The 16,889-nt window shown below is 34.2% G+C and overlaps 1 protein-coding gene across 2 annotated transcripts in view; it reads left to right on the top strand.

Annotated features, from left to right (window-relative positions):
- Positions 1-16,889, top strand: part of didum (dilute class unconventional myosin) — a 696,374-nt gene that overhangs the window by 79,252 nt on the left and 600,233 nt on the right. For both annotated transcript variants that reach the window (XM_090402302.1, XM_090402303.1), the window contains exons 5-6: positions 3,585-3,729; positions 3,965-4,121. In XM_090402302.1, the coding sequence (XP_090258428.1) occupies positions 3,585-3,729; positions 3,965-4,121 (302 nt within the window). The remainder of the gene's footprint in view (positions 1-3,584; positions 3,730-3,964; positions 4,122-16,889) is intronic.

Genomic DNA, 16,889 nt, shown 5'->3' on the forward strand with positions numbered 1-16,889 from the left:
TTCAATGGGTGAATAGCTTCATTAAGCAGGAGTTGTACACAAAGAAAAAAAAAGTGATCAGCATATCCATGAGCAGTGTAAGGCACAGACAAGAAGGTTGAATGGTATGGTAAGGAAGGCCAAAGTAATTATGAGAGAAAGCTAATTGATGAGGCCAAAAGAAACACTAAGGAGTTATTTTGCTGTGTAGCAAGTAAAAGGAGGAATGACTATGGAAGGACGACTTTAAAAAGTGCTGATGGTGGGGAGATAACAGAACCAAACTAAATAGTTGAATTACCGAGTGAGCTTTTTGCAGGGGGGGGGTACCATCTAGTTGTTTAATTTAAGCCTCAGTAGTGGGAAGGTGCCAATAGAGTGGAGCAAATGGAGATTAATATGAATAATCTGGTGATTGGATTAGAGGGTGGCTAATGGACAGATATCAAAGAGGGATTCATGGAGGAGCTGAGTCCAGGAGAAGGCAAGTGACCAGTGGTGTACCACAGGGCTCAGTACTTGGTCCTCTGTTGTTTAATTTGTATATCAATGATATAGAAAATAATTTGACAGAAAATATTCAGTTGTATGCTGAAATGCTAAACTGGGAAAAGCAATGGTAAATGAAGGTGATTCAAAGATCCTGCAGGAAGATTAAACTAGCAATAAACAAAGGTAAATAAACAATAAACAAAGGCTGCCAGTTTAATATGGCCAAGTGTAAGGTGATGCATCTTGGGAAGAGATCAGAAGTTGTGTACTATATTGATGGAACTGATTTGTGGGAAACTGATGAGAGACTTGGTTGTGATTGTGGACAGGAAGTTGAAGTTTGGGGCATATTGTGAAGGTTATCAAAACAGCACATCAGATTATGTTATCGTTGAAGAACACTTTAACAAGCAGGATAGAGTGGTTATTGTTTCCCTATATAAGGCCACATCATATATCCACAGGTATCTCCATGGAGTCAGAAGACTCCATGGAGATACCTGTATTATAATAATAATAATTTACCTCTAGAATAATAAGATCAACACCATCTTACTGGCTTCCAACACTTAGTAATACTGCTCTTCCTCTTGCTGTCCTGGTTGGCTGAATAGTTATAATACCTGCTCTCCAACCAGCAGGTTATTGGTTCAAATCCTGCCAACGACATGGATGCTTGTGATTGTCTTTAGGCAGGAAATGAATTTCATCACCTTGTGTGAGACCACCTTCCAGCTTATTGAGGCCTGAAGTGGCTTGAAAGAGTTCTATGTTTGGTCTCTAGAGTATGGTTTCAGACTTGGTCTCTAGAGTGGGGTTTCCAGACTTATGTAAAAATAAATAAAAAAATTACAAAAAATATATAAAATTGATAAAAATGAAAAAAAAAAGTCCTTAGCCCACCCACAATATAAATGTACTGTGGGTTTACTAATAATTTTTCATGGCTTGGAATCACATTAAAAAAATTACACAGGAAAAGAGCTTTATGAAACTTATGGAATAAAATTATTGAGAACAATGACTTGCCCATACACAAAGATATTCTTTCAGCTCCTCAGAGTCTAAAATCAGAACAATCTGTCTAGAGAACTGCTGTGAAAATGTTGCAGTCTTTGTTATCACATCAGCCTGGAAACTATACTGGCTGAAACACATGTAACTTACATGTCACTATTCCTGATCCATCTCCCAGGATTTAGACTTCCCAAGACATCCATAGTCTACATTTAATGAGATCAGGACAGGACATGGAGAGATGCAAACAGATGAACCACAAATGCAAGTGGACTGACTTTCCATGCTGTGACAATTTATCCCATACAGTTAACTATATCATTAGTGACTGCATTGTGTTCTTTTATTCTCAAACTTATAATGGACTTTTTTGATGTTAAACCTGAAGCTTTATTGTGAATTCAGAATCTGTTAAATTAAGATACCTTTTCTCTTTTATGTAATAGTTCCATCTATTTATCCTCTTATGGTTTTCTATATGTACATAAATTTTTGTGCTAGTTCTCCCTCTTTAACTTGTGATGCTCCTAGCATGGATGCTACCTATCTTCACTTCTATTTTAGGTTTCTTTCTTGTGTTTGAGGTTGCTCTGGTATTTAACTTTTCACTGTTAACTCTGGTTTCCCAATGAATACAGCTTGTTTAACTGGGCGATTCCTCAGCTAGCTTGACATATCATCAGGGTGAGGTATCATATGTGTCATTTAGGCCAACACAGAATGCAGTTTGGTTAACTGAGTCTCAAACAGCTCTGTTCTCATTCATTATTCAGGTGGATTTCTAGATCTATCAAAAGTTCTGGTCAGTTTTTTGCTATTCCTTACAGGCAGCATTCAAGTGTCTTTCCAATTATCTGAAATTCATATGCTATCTCTTTTAGAGAGCATATGAATTTGAAAGAATGAAATTTGCAGATTTTGAGTCAGAATAGATCAAAAAGTATAGGATTCTAAACAGCATTCTCATTTTCTAGCATGGAACATATGCACATGTGAAAGTACCCACCTTTGTGATAAAATGAGTCATATTGAGCAATGAAAATTCCCTTCTGAAATAGTTTGTAAAAGTCTTTTGACTTTTACAAACTGTTGCAGCCTATTAGTGATGTAGAAGAGGTTTATTCATTTATTCACTCAGCCACCAATAACTATATTAATCACAGTTAATCAACAAAGAGGCCATAAGATGGTGCAATCTTAAGTGCATACGGTAAGATATGCAAGCTCAGAAGACAAGAAAGATACATTATTCTAATCATCTTATTCTCTTCCTCACTAGCCTGTTGATAATTCCAACTGTGATGAACTGCTAACAATTATCACCTACAAGGCAAACGTCTTCAAAACACAACTTTCTAATTCTAAGAGAATAACAGGCACTATGCAACCAGCATCCACTTGGAATTAGTGTTGTTGAAAAAGTTGTGTTTTGATGACATTTGTCTTGTAGTTGGTAATTGTTAGCAGTTCATTAGAGTTGGAATTATCAACAGGATGGTGAGGAAGACAATAAGATGATTAGGATAATGTATCTTACTTGTCTTCTCAGCTTGCATATCTTGCTGTATGCACTTAAGATTGCACCATCTTATGGCATCTTTGTTGATTAACTGTGATTAATATAATTATTGGTGGCTGAGGTGAATAAACCTCTTCTGCATCACTAATAGGCTGCAATAGGTTTGTAAAAGTCAAAAGACTTTTACAAACTATTTCAGAAGGGATGTTTTCATTGCTCAATATGTCATCATCACTCACCTTGTTTATTGGAAATCTGAAATAGCATGCACACACAAAAAAAGTTTGGGATCAATAGTAGTGTTCACATGAAAGATCAAACAGAAATGGGAATGCCATTAAAAAAATAAAATCAGTTGTCTAACATTCATTATGTTTATTATGATTGAGTTAATATTATTTTGACAACTCTGTGAATGAAGGTATGAAAATGAGATGTTTAGCCTTCAAAATATGAGAAATGAATGGTTAATTATTTCTATATTATATTACTAATATTAAAATAGATGTATTTGTGAATGAAATAGTTTATTATTCATGGAGAATAATTTTAGTTCGAATAATTTTTTATATTTTAGGCATTGTACTTGTGGCAATTAACCCTTATGAAGAATTACCTATTTATGGCATTGACACAATCATGGCATATAGGGGGCAAGCTATGGGAGATCTTGATCCTCATATATTTGCAGTATCAGAAGAGGCATACACAAAAATGGAAAGGTTGGTATTATAACATTAGTTTAAAGATGACTGTTGTAGCAGAGATATGAAAACTAAATATAAACCATTTTTGTATAATTGCTGTGCTTATAGATTATTACAGATAAGCAATGCTATTGAATTCATTTTCAAAGTATTCTTATGACATTGTTTTTAATTTAATGCATCATATCTCTCTCTATATATAAGGAAGATGTAAATTTCAACAAATGTGTTTTGACTGAATACATTGTAGGGAAAATCAAAATCAGTCAATTATTGTTAGTGGGGAATCAGGAGCTGGAAAAACAGTGTCAGCAAAGTATTCTATGAGGTATTTTGCAACAGTAGGTGGATCTTCAACAGAGACCCATGTAGAAAAGAAAGTGTTAGCTTCTAATCCGATAATGGAGGTGAGTAGGTTATGTTCTGTAGAAAAGATTGTAGTAAAGAGGATTTCACTCTTGTTTTTTATAATGTGTACTTTTGAAGAATTTCTGGTTAACTTTTTACTGTTTTTACTTTTTGAATAAATAAATAAAAATAAATCTGCTAATGACTTTGATCCTTTTATAGGATGGCCTGTAGCTCAGTGGAAGTGACATTTGCATCCAATACACTAGGCTACCCAAAGAAAGACCTAAGATCAATTCTAGTCACCAATTAGAGGAATTTTTTATAAGCTTTCTTCGAAAGTTAGTCAATTTATGGCACATGCAAGTTTTTTTCTCCTAAAAACTTTTTCATCCCATAAACTCAAGGAAATCAATCTTTGATCCCACACTACTTCAGACAATAAATATATTCGGTTATGGTTAAGGACCATGAGATGACATCACTTGTTTTTGTCATCTCTTTACTGGCTGCTGCTTAAAATTAGTGCTAAGGACTTGGACTAGCTATCTCTGATTGGCTGCCTGTTGAGATTGAACTGCTCACTCAGGTTCCAAAAGTTAGATAGGACTAAAATGGCTCTTTGAAGCTAATGTTGATGCCAGTTGTTTTTAATTACAATGTAATTCATTGAGCATTTTCCATATTTTATACTAAACCATGTTATTGAGTCATACATGCATTACTGAGTGAAATATTTGCATTTTCGTATTGTTTAGAATCTTTTTATAATGCAGTATAAGGAAAAATAATAGCATTTCCTTAATTTATTTATTTACTGTTTATATATGCATAAATGATGTAAATAAATGCTTTATTTATGTCAGATATGCAATCAAAAGATTTAGAATAATTTTTTCAAACAAAAAAAACTATTTTGAATAACTTAGCTTATGGAAACGTCAACCAGTATGGTCATCAGTCTACACCAGCGTTTCTCAATCTTTTTAAGCCCAAGGACCAGTAAAATGCCTAAAACAATTCTATGGGCCACAAAGTTACAGAGATGTAGCTGCGGGGGGAAGAGATCCTCCCCTGGCGGCACTTTTTTTGGCATTTAAGAAATCTTGTCATACTGTCTATAAAACAGCAACTGAGTGATGAAATAGACTTCAACAACGTCATTGACGATTTTGCAAACAGAAAAGCAAGAAAAATAACATTTTAGGATTGGAATTAAAGTTTTACTTCAAAACTAAACATAGTGTTTTTAATTTATTTCCCTATACGTCGTTTTGATTTTTTGTAATTTTTTTTAAAAACCTATGTAGGAATTACCAACGTTTCGGAAAAATTGTGCTATTTATAACATAATAAATCTAAAAGCATGTTTTGAATGCATATGGAAACATAATTAATTAAATTGGAAGTAAACAATTAAAAATGTATCATCATTGAACAAAGTTTTAATTTTTATAAAATAAATAAATAATAATATATAATTATGTTACTACTTACTTTAAATGAGATGGTTGAGTTTCTCAGCCCTTGCAGAGTTGCTGGATATCTGTCTCAATATTGGTAACTTCAGTCGAAGATTGGCATATGCACTAAGACGATTTCTCTATTTTGTTTTTATTTGAAGGAGCAATGAAAATTCTTTCTCACAAAGATACTGTAGGTTGTAGAAAACTGCATGACGATTTTTAATGCTTCAGATAATTCGGGAAATTCACTTCTCGCTGAAGGCAAGATCCAAAATCGAGCCAAACCTAGATCACGGAATTGCATTTTCCGTGATCTAGTCCACTGTCACTTGAAAGCTCAATTAACTGTTCTTTTTTCGATAAAGAAAGGTCGTTCTCGTGAATGCAAGCCTGAAAAGGATCTCGAACCCACAGAAATTTCTTATAAAAGGTATTTGGAAAATATGTTTCAAAATTTCATTTCAGATTTTTGAGGTGGTCTCAAACCCTTTCCAGAAACTCAGAATCAACAAAAATATCCTTTTCCACTAAAAAGGATTCCAATGTTGGGAAGGGTGCAACTGTCATTTACATAATTAATCCATAAAACCAGTTTTTTCTCGAATGCCTTTATTTTGTCGTAGGCATCAAGAACGGTTAAAGAATTTCCCTGAAGGGAGAGATTTAGTTCATTTAATTTAAAAAAAAAATGTCTGAAAGATAGGACAGTGTTGATAACCATGCTTCGTCAACAAGGAGTGATGCAAAATCAGAATTACGTTCATTTCCAAATAATAAAACTTCGTACTTTAATTTGAAATACCCTTGTTAGTACTTTGCCCCTAGAAAGCCAGTGAATTTCAGAATGAAGCAAAAGTTGCATATATTCACTGCCCATCTCATCGCAGAGTACTGAAAATAATCTGTTAATTAATGGTCGAGCTTTAATAAAATTAACTAGCTTCACAGCGTAGTACAGCACAGTTTTTAATTCTGGTGGCATTCCTTTGGAGGCTAACACTTACCTATGTATGAAACAATATACCTGATTCATATCCAGAGCTACTTCGTTGATCATAGAAACAACCCACTATGCCTTGCCTGTAAGGGCACGAGCTCCATCCAAAGAACAGAAGCCTATACATTTTTCCCACTGTATCCCTTTGTGTATTATGTACTTATTGAAAGTGTGAAATATTTCTTCTCCAGTTGTTCGGGATGGCAAAGTTCTACAAAACAGAATATCATTACAAATGTTGTTATCATGCGCATATCTTATGTAGCATATTAACTGCGCATCATTTGTAACATCAGTAGTCTCGTCTATTTGTAACACATAATAAGGGCTCTTCTTAACTCTTTCGATTAATTGAGATTCTACGTCACCTGCCATATCATTAATTCTGTAACCGACAGTGTCATTTGAAAGAGGAATCAAATCAACATCTTTTAGTAACTTGTTGCCAAACATAGTTTTTACCACATCTTTTATAGCTGGAAGTAATAAATTTTCTCCGATAGAATGAGGTTTCCCTGTTTTCACTATGCACAAACCTAAGAGATAGGATGCTTCCAGTGCCTTTCCATTAATGGAACCCATGGCTGAAATTACATCTTTCCCATTATTTCATGTCCCTAAGCATTGCTGAAAAAATTCAATTGGCTTATTTTTCACATCACAATGTTTAGTTTCTAAATGTTGTCGGTGTTTTGCAGGTTTCATGCACTCATTCAACAACACTTCATAACACAAAACACATTGAGGTTTCTGTTCACTTTCATCTCCACACTAAGTAAACCCAAATTCCAAATATGAACTGTTATATTTCCTACTGTATTTTTTCTTTGAACTGCTTGTTTCTTCTACTTTAATAGTATCAGATTTACTCGCCGTTACAACATGTGCATCACAATTAGGGTTAGCATCAACTGTTTCATTTACTCTTCTTTTCAAAATCCTCGTTCTAAGCCGTTTTTCAATTAGTAAAAAATGTTTCCGAAAATTATATAAATACTGGGGTTAACTCATGACACACTTTGTCCAAGTATCACTTAACACTTCTGAAGATATACTGAGCCTTGGTTGAAGGAGGAAAACCTTCAATAATAAAAATCAATAAACAACAAGCAATTGGTTGAAATGTGGATAACACATGTTCACTTCAAATCTAACAAAACAGCAAGGGAAGGCGGAAGCAATAAAACTATATTGTTGTTCACTTCACCCATCTTTTATTATTCGTCATTCTGCTGCTACAAATTTAGTGGCAGAATGACGAATAATAAAAGAGGGGCGAAGTGAACAACAATATCATTTTATTGCTTCCACCTTTGAACATTCTGATGCTGTTTGTTGGTTTTTTAAGTCTCCATTTGATTTCAATAATTTTTATTTACTTATTCAGTTTTAATTTGTTTTGTTTGGATAATTAAAAAATATATATTTAATTAATTAATTAAAGTTTGCCTGCTTACCACCTGTCCCATCGTCGCAGACCACAGGTTGAGAAACACTGGTCTACACCATTAAAAGTTTTTTCCATTTCAACAATAAGATTGTCATGTTTATGAATAACTGTAGTATTATCTAATGTAGCACTTTTCATTTCATTCAGAATCTTATCTTTGTTTCTAACAACAGCAGTGTGAGATAGTCTAGCCTGCAGCCTCTCTCTCAGTGTTCGATACACCGTCATCACTAAATTTAATAATTTTCATCTTAGTATCTAATGTATTAGGTACTAAGCATCTTCTTTTTACTGGAGCAGCAGCACCCTGAAGTTTATCTTCCATTATTAACAACAATAAAATAATAGTTATAAACAGTTTATAATTCACAGTGAAACACCAAAACACATATGTAGATGAGCAACAATGTCATAGATAAACCGAGTTCACAATTACTGTGCATAAGTTGATTCATGGCAGCATTATGTTACTAAAACTGTCGTATGAGCAAATGTGGCATTGTATAAATGGGCATTGTTTATAATTGGTCGTGTGAGCATATTGTTGTAAAGCAGTGAGTTATAAGGCGAGATATTACTGTATTAAAACTAGCCTTCCATGTTCATTCTGCAAAAAACAAAGTTCACCTATTAGCACCTAGAGAATATAGGATACATAGAATATAGTAGTTTGACCAATGCAAACTACTATATTTTGGATAGTCTGGAAGATCTGCAGCAAAATAAAGAGAACACCAGAATTATAAAAATTATGAACCACTATGGACAAGGTGGATTAGTAGACTGTTTGCTTGATATTCTACATCATTTGAATGCTTAGTTAACACGTTTGCTGCCACGCTACTTCGACATAGTCTGTTCCCGTACGCCGAGCAATTTCACTTCTTCAAGGTCAGTACGGTAATCTCGTTGCTGGCGGTAAGCGTCATACAAGTATACTCGTAGTTGGCTTGTGTGGCTGGTTTACCAACTACGAGTATACTCGTAGTTGGCAGCGAATGTGTTAATATTCTGTGTTCTTATTCAGATTTACTTTATCATATTATCTTTATCCTTGAAAATGCTTCAATTATTGCTGAGTTATTGGATTAAAATATTAATTTTTTTTATTTCTGTATTTTGGATAAACCTTTAAAGGTCTTTATTAACAGATGTTACAGTAGTACAATATACTTAAGTTTATATTATTATTACTAACTTTCTTATATTATTATAATTTTCTTCAGATTACTTTTATCTTACATTTCAGTTTGCTTAGGCACTACTAACTATATCAATATACCTAAATTGTGATCTTATTCTGGGTCTTTTCCTGCCATCCTGTCATCAAATATCTGTTGAGCTCACCTTTCCTTTTACATTCTGCTTACATGTTCTTGAAATTTTTCCTGATTATCTTAAGAACCTCTCATCTATGGTATTCATTCTTAGAGTGGGTATATATTTCCAGCTGAACTTTTACATCTGTATTTAAAGTTAGTGTGAACAGTCTTACACATGCAGTTGCTGTTTTCTGTATTCTTTTTTTGTTTTCATAATTTTTGTTTTTATTATTATTATTATATGGTATCTCATGGAGTCCAGAGACTCATTGTGGGAGACACACACCACTGTTTATATGCACAAAGATCATCATATCTCTGCTTTTAAGCAGTTTATTCAGACACTATCAGGACAACTATTTTTTGATACTACTATTTCTGGCAATCCATTCCACTAGTTTACTATTCTCCATACAAAAAATCTAATCTGCACACTCTTATATAACTTCCACAGCGACCCCTAGTTCTCTGACTATTTGTCATATATTAAAAAATTTCCTGGTTAGCCAAGTGGTTAGCATATCTGCTCTTCAGCCAAAAAAGCTGCTGGTTTGAATGGATGTTTGTGATTGTGTGTGAAAATACTAGTGGTGGTGGTGAGCGGCAGATGGTGCTGATGTAGATGATGATTATAGTTACGGTTCATTGTAGTTGGGAAATTGAGTGGCAGAGACAGAGTTGTAGAGTAGGTGCCCTCTCGATGAGTCGTTGGACTCCCTGGAGATGTCATGTAATAATAATAATAAAATTTTCTGTCTAAACTAGACTAACTAGCTAAATAAAAGTCATGGGAGGACTTTGGCAAGAACATAGAAAATAAATATCAAGAAGGTGGCAAAATATTCTGGAGGTTGTTGAAGAAGCTCAGAAATGGAGGAAAGAGTGCTGTAAAAGGAATTAGAGATGATAAAGGTGACATGAAAACAGGAGAAAAAAGATATCCTTGGAGTATGGAGTAATTACTTCAAAAAATTGCTAAATGAAACAAGCGGTGATAACACAGTGGTAAAAAACACTGACCAGGCATACAGTCAGAAATACATATCTATATTTGAAGTAGAAAAAGCCATCAAAGGCTTGAAATGTGGAAAGGCAGCAGGAGTAGATGATATTCAACCAGAAATGCTTACGTATGGTGGTATAAAAGTCTTACAGTGGCTGCATTGCATATTTCGGAAGGTGTGGACAAAGGGACGAATTCCCGATGATTGGAGTAGAGCTCTCATAGTACCCATATATAAAAAAGGGAAATAAAACTGAATGTGAGAATTACAGAGGTATTTCCCTACTGAGTGTTCATGGTAAGATTTATGCTAGTATATTTGAGAAACGGTTAAGAAGAATTGTGGAAGAAAAGCTTGGTGAAGAACAAGCTGGATTCAGGTCATATAGAGGCTGTCAGGATCAGATCATCTTCACTTTACGACAGATAGTTGAGAAAGCATGGGAATATAACAAAGATCTATATTTAAGTTTTGTCGATCTGTAAAAGGCATATGACAAGGTGCCAAGAGAGAAGCTATTCAATACGCTACAGTTATATGGTGTCAGTGGGGCATTATATCAAGCAATACTTAGCCTTTATTTGAGTTGTAAACCAGCAGTTAGGATTGAAGGAAGTACAGCAAGATGGTTTAATGTTAAATCTGGTGTGAGACAAGGATGTATATTATCTCCTCTGTTATTCATTATCAATATGGATCATATTATGAAGGAAAGTAGCATTAAACCTGATATCAAAATTGGAGATGTTAATGTCAGCTTTTTGCTTTATGCAGACGATGTTATACTTCTAAATAAATCTGCTACAAGTCTGCAAGATTCCATGATTAAATTGAATAACTGTTGTAATAGATATGGTATGAAGGTCAGCAATAAAAAGACAAAGACAATGAAAATAGGCAGAATCGTTGAAAATGTCAACTGTGTTGTGAACGGAGAACTTGTGGAACAAGTAAAACATTTCAGCTACTTAGGCACGATTTTTAATGAAGATGGTAAATTAAATATGGAAATAGACAACAGAATCAACAAAGCTGGTGTGGTAGGAAGTCAATTGAATAAATTCATATGGAATAAGAGAGAAATTAGTCAGACACTAAATTAGCTGTATACAAGACAGTGTTCAAACCAGTTTTAATTTATGGATCTGAGAGCTGGGTCAGAAGTAAAACACTTGACCAAAGACTGGAGACCACAGATACGAGAGTCCTGAGAAAGATTAGAGGCATAAACAGATGGCATCAATGGCAATATCATATTAAAAACGATTATATTAGGAAAGAACTTGACATTGTCAGCATCCAGGAATGCGTTAGCAGAGCTAATCTCAGGTGGTATGGTCACTTAATCAGAATGGGCGATGAAAGATTAGCAAAACAAGTGTTCTCTGCTAGGTTATTAGGAAAACGATCCAGAGGAAGACCAAGATATAGATGGATTGATACGGTACAAAGTGCCTTAGATGATAGAAATATAAGCTCTGATAATGTAACAGACTGATTTGGGGGAAAATTGTAGATAGGGAGTTAGTAGTGATGTAAATTTTTCATGTAGTACTATCATATCCTGTACACCCCTTGAGGGTACATGGCAGCAATTTGATGATGATGAAATTTTCTGTCACAACCCCTGTTTTCTGCCTATCAGTCAAACTTTGTAATCCACACATCTTCAGCCTGTCATCATAGGAGCATTCCACAGACTCTTCACTAGCTTGATCAATTGTCTCTGAATCTTCTTTACTGCTTGATCCCTAAGAAACCCCAGTGACCAAATTTGTGCACAGTAGTCAATATGCAGGCAAATCATATCCTTGTAAAGAGGGATAATAACTCCCCTATCTTTACTTATTAGTTTGTTTTTCTGCATTCGAGTGATCCTTTGAGCATTTTTTTTAACCAATTAAAATAACATTAATATGCCCTCTGAACTTCTTCTCTGTCCATCATTATTCCCTAATCTTAACAGTTTTATGCAACTTGGTACCATCAGTGTGATACACAGCATACAACCTTTTCAACCCAAACATAACCTTACATATTGCAACATTAAATTGATAATTATCCTTTGCTCACAATGCTAATTTATTTAAATCATCTTGCAGTATATCTATATCACTTTTATCAACTATTGTCATCTCCAGTTTTGCATCATCAGCAAACAACTGAACATAATATTCAGTTTGTTGAATATTAATATAATATTGAATTATATTAATATTGATATTTCCATGTTTATGCAACCAAAGTATATAAAGTATACTCTTCATAACTATACTGCTTGTATATGGATGCTGATGATTTCACATCAGTTGTCTTATTATCTCATAATGCAAAGCACGCTTCCTTTGGACAAGCATAATATTGTCTATTAAGGGAAGATTGCTACCCAGGCTGGTTTTGACCTTTATTGAGGTACTGTTAATGTGTTAAGAACTGAGTCATCTACAAGATGCTCTAAATTTCACTGAGTGACCCAAAAGGATCACTACTAAATTCATCAGTCCTGACTTCATTTGCTTCGGGATTGGATAATCACCAGTAGCTCCACTCAGTGATAGGCAAAAAGCTGCCAGCAAGCAGAACTGCTCTACTCCCAGGAAAGCAAGCCCAAAGACAAAGTTATTAAAACATCATCAATAGGAGCTTGACCCAGGATGATACCAAGGTTGATTAATGCAGAAGTCAAATGTTTTCCATATACAAGCAGTAAAAAAGTGACTGATGCAGAGTATCACCTTGTTTAATCTTTATTTTTAATAACAAGGTAATACATCTTGTTATTAAAATACTTTATCTCAATTATGAAAACATCATCAAATTCCTGACATATACCCTCAAGGGATATACAGGATATGATTGTACTACATGAAAAGTTTACATCATTACTAACTTCCTATCTACAATTTTCCTTCAAATCAGTCTGCTACTTGTCAAGACTCCAATATTATCATTGTTCTATCGTCTAAGGCACATTGTACTGTATCAATCCACCTATATCTTGGTCTTCCTCTGGGTCGTTTTACTGCCAACCTGGCAGAGAACACTTGTTTTGCTAATCTTTCCTCTCCCATTCTGTTTAAGTGACCATACCACCTGAGATTAGCTCTGCTAATGCATTCCTGGATGCCGACAATGTCAAGTTCTTTCCTAATATCCTCGTTTTTAATATGATATTGCCATTGATGTCATCTGTTCAAGCCTCTAATCTTTCTCAGGACTCTCATATCTGTGGTCTCTAGTCTTTGGTCAAGTGTTTTACTGCTGACTCAGCTCTCACCATAACAGACTACCAAAATTTCTACCTGATGCTTCATAGACTCAATGCTATTCTGTAGTTTTCTTTAGTAAGTCTGAGTTTAATATATCCAATTGATATCATTCAGGCTTATTGCCACTTTCCTTCATAATGAGATACTTAAAAATGTCAAATAACAATATAGATAGTCTGTGGACTCTTCTCTTACACTTAATTTTACATGGAATCATTTCTATACATCTTTTAGTTCTAACTGCTGACATTAACAACTGTCAACTTAAATTCACATTTTATAATAATCTATTTTAAAGAGGGTTTTTTTTTCTTTTTTTCTTTTTTAACCTTATATGTCTTTTCCATACCTACAGAATTTTTAGATCCTTGTTACATTTCATGTTTACTTCACTGTATTCATTTTTGGCTCTCTAGTGAAAACTTGTGGAGACCACAACTGAATTTATCTTAAAGCAAATATCTAACCCTGACATCTCCTATTTGTCAACTGCAGTTGTTCTTTTCTAAGTTTTTTTTTTTTCAGAGTTTTTCATAGTCTCTTCACAGGTATGAATGTTTAAATCTTACTTGGAACATTCACAGAGAAAATTCCTTTAATGCTCATTTCTATTTTTATAGGTAGGTAATATCAGAGCTTAGCTCTGATATTACCTACCTATATTGATCATCTGACAGATCTTCTGAAATATGCTATGTATCCACTGTAAAGCTTTATATCCACTCTATACTTGTGCATTTCTGATCCACTGTCATCTATTCCAGCTGCCTTTCAACATTCCAAATTTCTAACAGCTGTTTTCTTATCATTAATACTGAAATGTACTCATCACCACTTTTCTCCTGGATGTTTTCTCCTACTGTTATATCACTGCTTTTCTCAGGTAATAATTGTTTACACTAATTACTTCAGACATATAATTATCCTAATTGTCATTGCTAAGTTTTGATATTTATACTTCTTTATCTCTTGCATTCTTTCCCAAGTTTTCCCATGATGCTTGTTTAGCTACTTTTTATGCATAACTTGGCTTTCTTATATGTTTTACTCTGTAGTTCTTTGTAATTTCAAAGAACTTCTTATATGATTTCTTCTTTTCCTCTCTAACTTCTTGAATCCACCATCAATTTGATGCTTCCTCAGCTCAAATCTTTTCTTCAGATTTTGCTGTTTGGGTTGTAAGGTTTGGGCCTTGTTTTCACACACACTTCTTTTTATGGAATAATATTAGTTAGCTGCTTGAATTGAATTATTTCAAAAATGCTGTTATACGGTTCTCTTTTCAGTATCATAATAATTTTTATTCATCTCAAAACTAAATGGTAATAACTTTTCTCACAAATCCTCTGTAGCTCTGTTATATCAGATTCCTTTATTATATATATTCTGAAACAGTTGGAAGATATTAACATAATAAGACCTTTCTTATTTTTTCTTTTCTCAGGATCTTGGTAAATGTTCCAAAATATTCCAGACACTGAACACTCAGAGTCCTGTCTGACCTCTCACCAGAAAGAGATCAAAACATCTTGTCCACATTGGTTGCCAAGAAAAGTGTCTTGGTCCTAATGGCATTCCTCCAGTTGTTCTAAAGGTTTGCACCAGAGTTGAGTTGGCTTTTTATGCTCTTATTTTGCTATTATCAATCCTGCAGTCTGGAAATTAGCCCACATATTAGCCTATTATTCCTAAGAAGGGTGACAAATCTTGCCTTCAAATTACCATCCAATTTCTCTTGCTTTAATTCTCTCAAAAGTAGTGAATAGGAATATAACATGATGTACAATATATATAATATTGTATATAATATAATATATAAACAGTATAGTATATAGGAATATAATATGCAATATAAGAACTATCACTCAACTTATACACTGCCTTGCAGGTCCTCAACTAATAAATGACCTGCCATATGGATCCCATCACTGTTACTCAGCAGGGAATTGCTTCTGTCATCCATTTCTAGATAAACACCAGATACTAACCGCCAGCCTTGATAACTCCAAAACGTTTGACTGGGTCAAAGGTCTATTAAGTAAAACTATTATTTGTTCAGCTCTCTCTCTCTCTCTGACCCCCCCCCCCCCCTGTTGCATGCTTTCTGATTGGATGCACACTTCATGTGATGGAGTATGGTTACTTATCTTTTAACTGTGCAGTTAATGCTGCAGTCTCCCAAGGCTCTGTTCTTTTGCCCACTCTCGTCCTTTTATATATCAGTGATCTCCATGCTAACTACAGTTTCACTCATACAGTGTACATAGCACTCATTTTCTTTTGACAGACCTTGCAATGCACAAATCACCAAAACCTTTAGAACCTTAACTTCTACTATCCTAAATTCTAATCTCCAAAACATTCATCAGTTCAGTTTGGATAACATGTCAATTCCAGTAACATGACTTTTGCCTTATTGCTTTCCCGACACACACATACACACACACAAAACAGCACTTTTTCTTCAGCTTTACTTTTGACAACACCCAAATCTCTATTCAAGATAAGATTTATCTTCCTGGAATTACTTTGACCCCAAATCTCTCATGGCACAAGCATATTATAAATATTGTCTCCTCTGTATACAGAAAAGTAGGTTTAATTGAGTGTTGTTAGTTTACCTCCAAACAGCTTCTAACTTTTGTACAAATCACAAATCCATCCAGCTATTGAATATTGCTCTCTCAGACATGTGGTGGTGCCCTTAAGAACTCCCCAAAAATACTAGATTATTTATAGAAAAGAACAATTAGATTGATTAATGAATCTTCTCTCACTAATACATTTCACTCAACTACAACATAGGTTTGTGGTTTCTGCTGCTTGCATCTTCTATAAATACTTTTATGGTCACTCATTATTCATTAGAATTGGCATGAATAAATCTCCCACTCTATCAAATCAGTCAAACATGCAGCTAATCTACACTTCTTTATTTTTCAATTCCACAGAAATCCACAGAAAAAAAATTTTTCCCTCTTCATTCATCCCTTCTGCTGTTGCCATCTGGAACAGTTTCCCACCTTATGTGTTTCTTGAGGCATACAATCTACACTTAGTCAAATGTGAACAAATTCTTTCTTGCTCATTAACGTATATATACTATAGATTGACCAACCTCTCATGGATGAGTTCTCCATAATATATATGATTTTTAGGTGATAGATTGCCTGCTCTATGACCATTAATTAAAGGCCTGCAGTGGCTCAAAAAAGTTTAATTTTTGATTTTAGAATTGCAAGTTTCTTTGTAAGGTAGAAGGTTTTATTTTTATTTATTTTATTGTTTATGTGGTTTCCACCCATGAAAGATTATTATT

This window comes from Typopeltis vanoorti, chromosome 13 (assembly GCF_054136105.1).
Source record: "Typopeltis vanoorti isolate ZY-2024b chromosome 13, IOZ_Tvanoo_1.0, whole genome shotgun sequence".
NCBI lineage: Eukaryota > Metazoa > Arthropoda > Arachnida > Uropygi > Thelyphonidae > Typopeltis > Typopeltis vanoorti.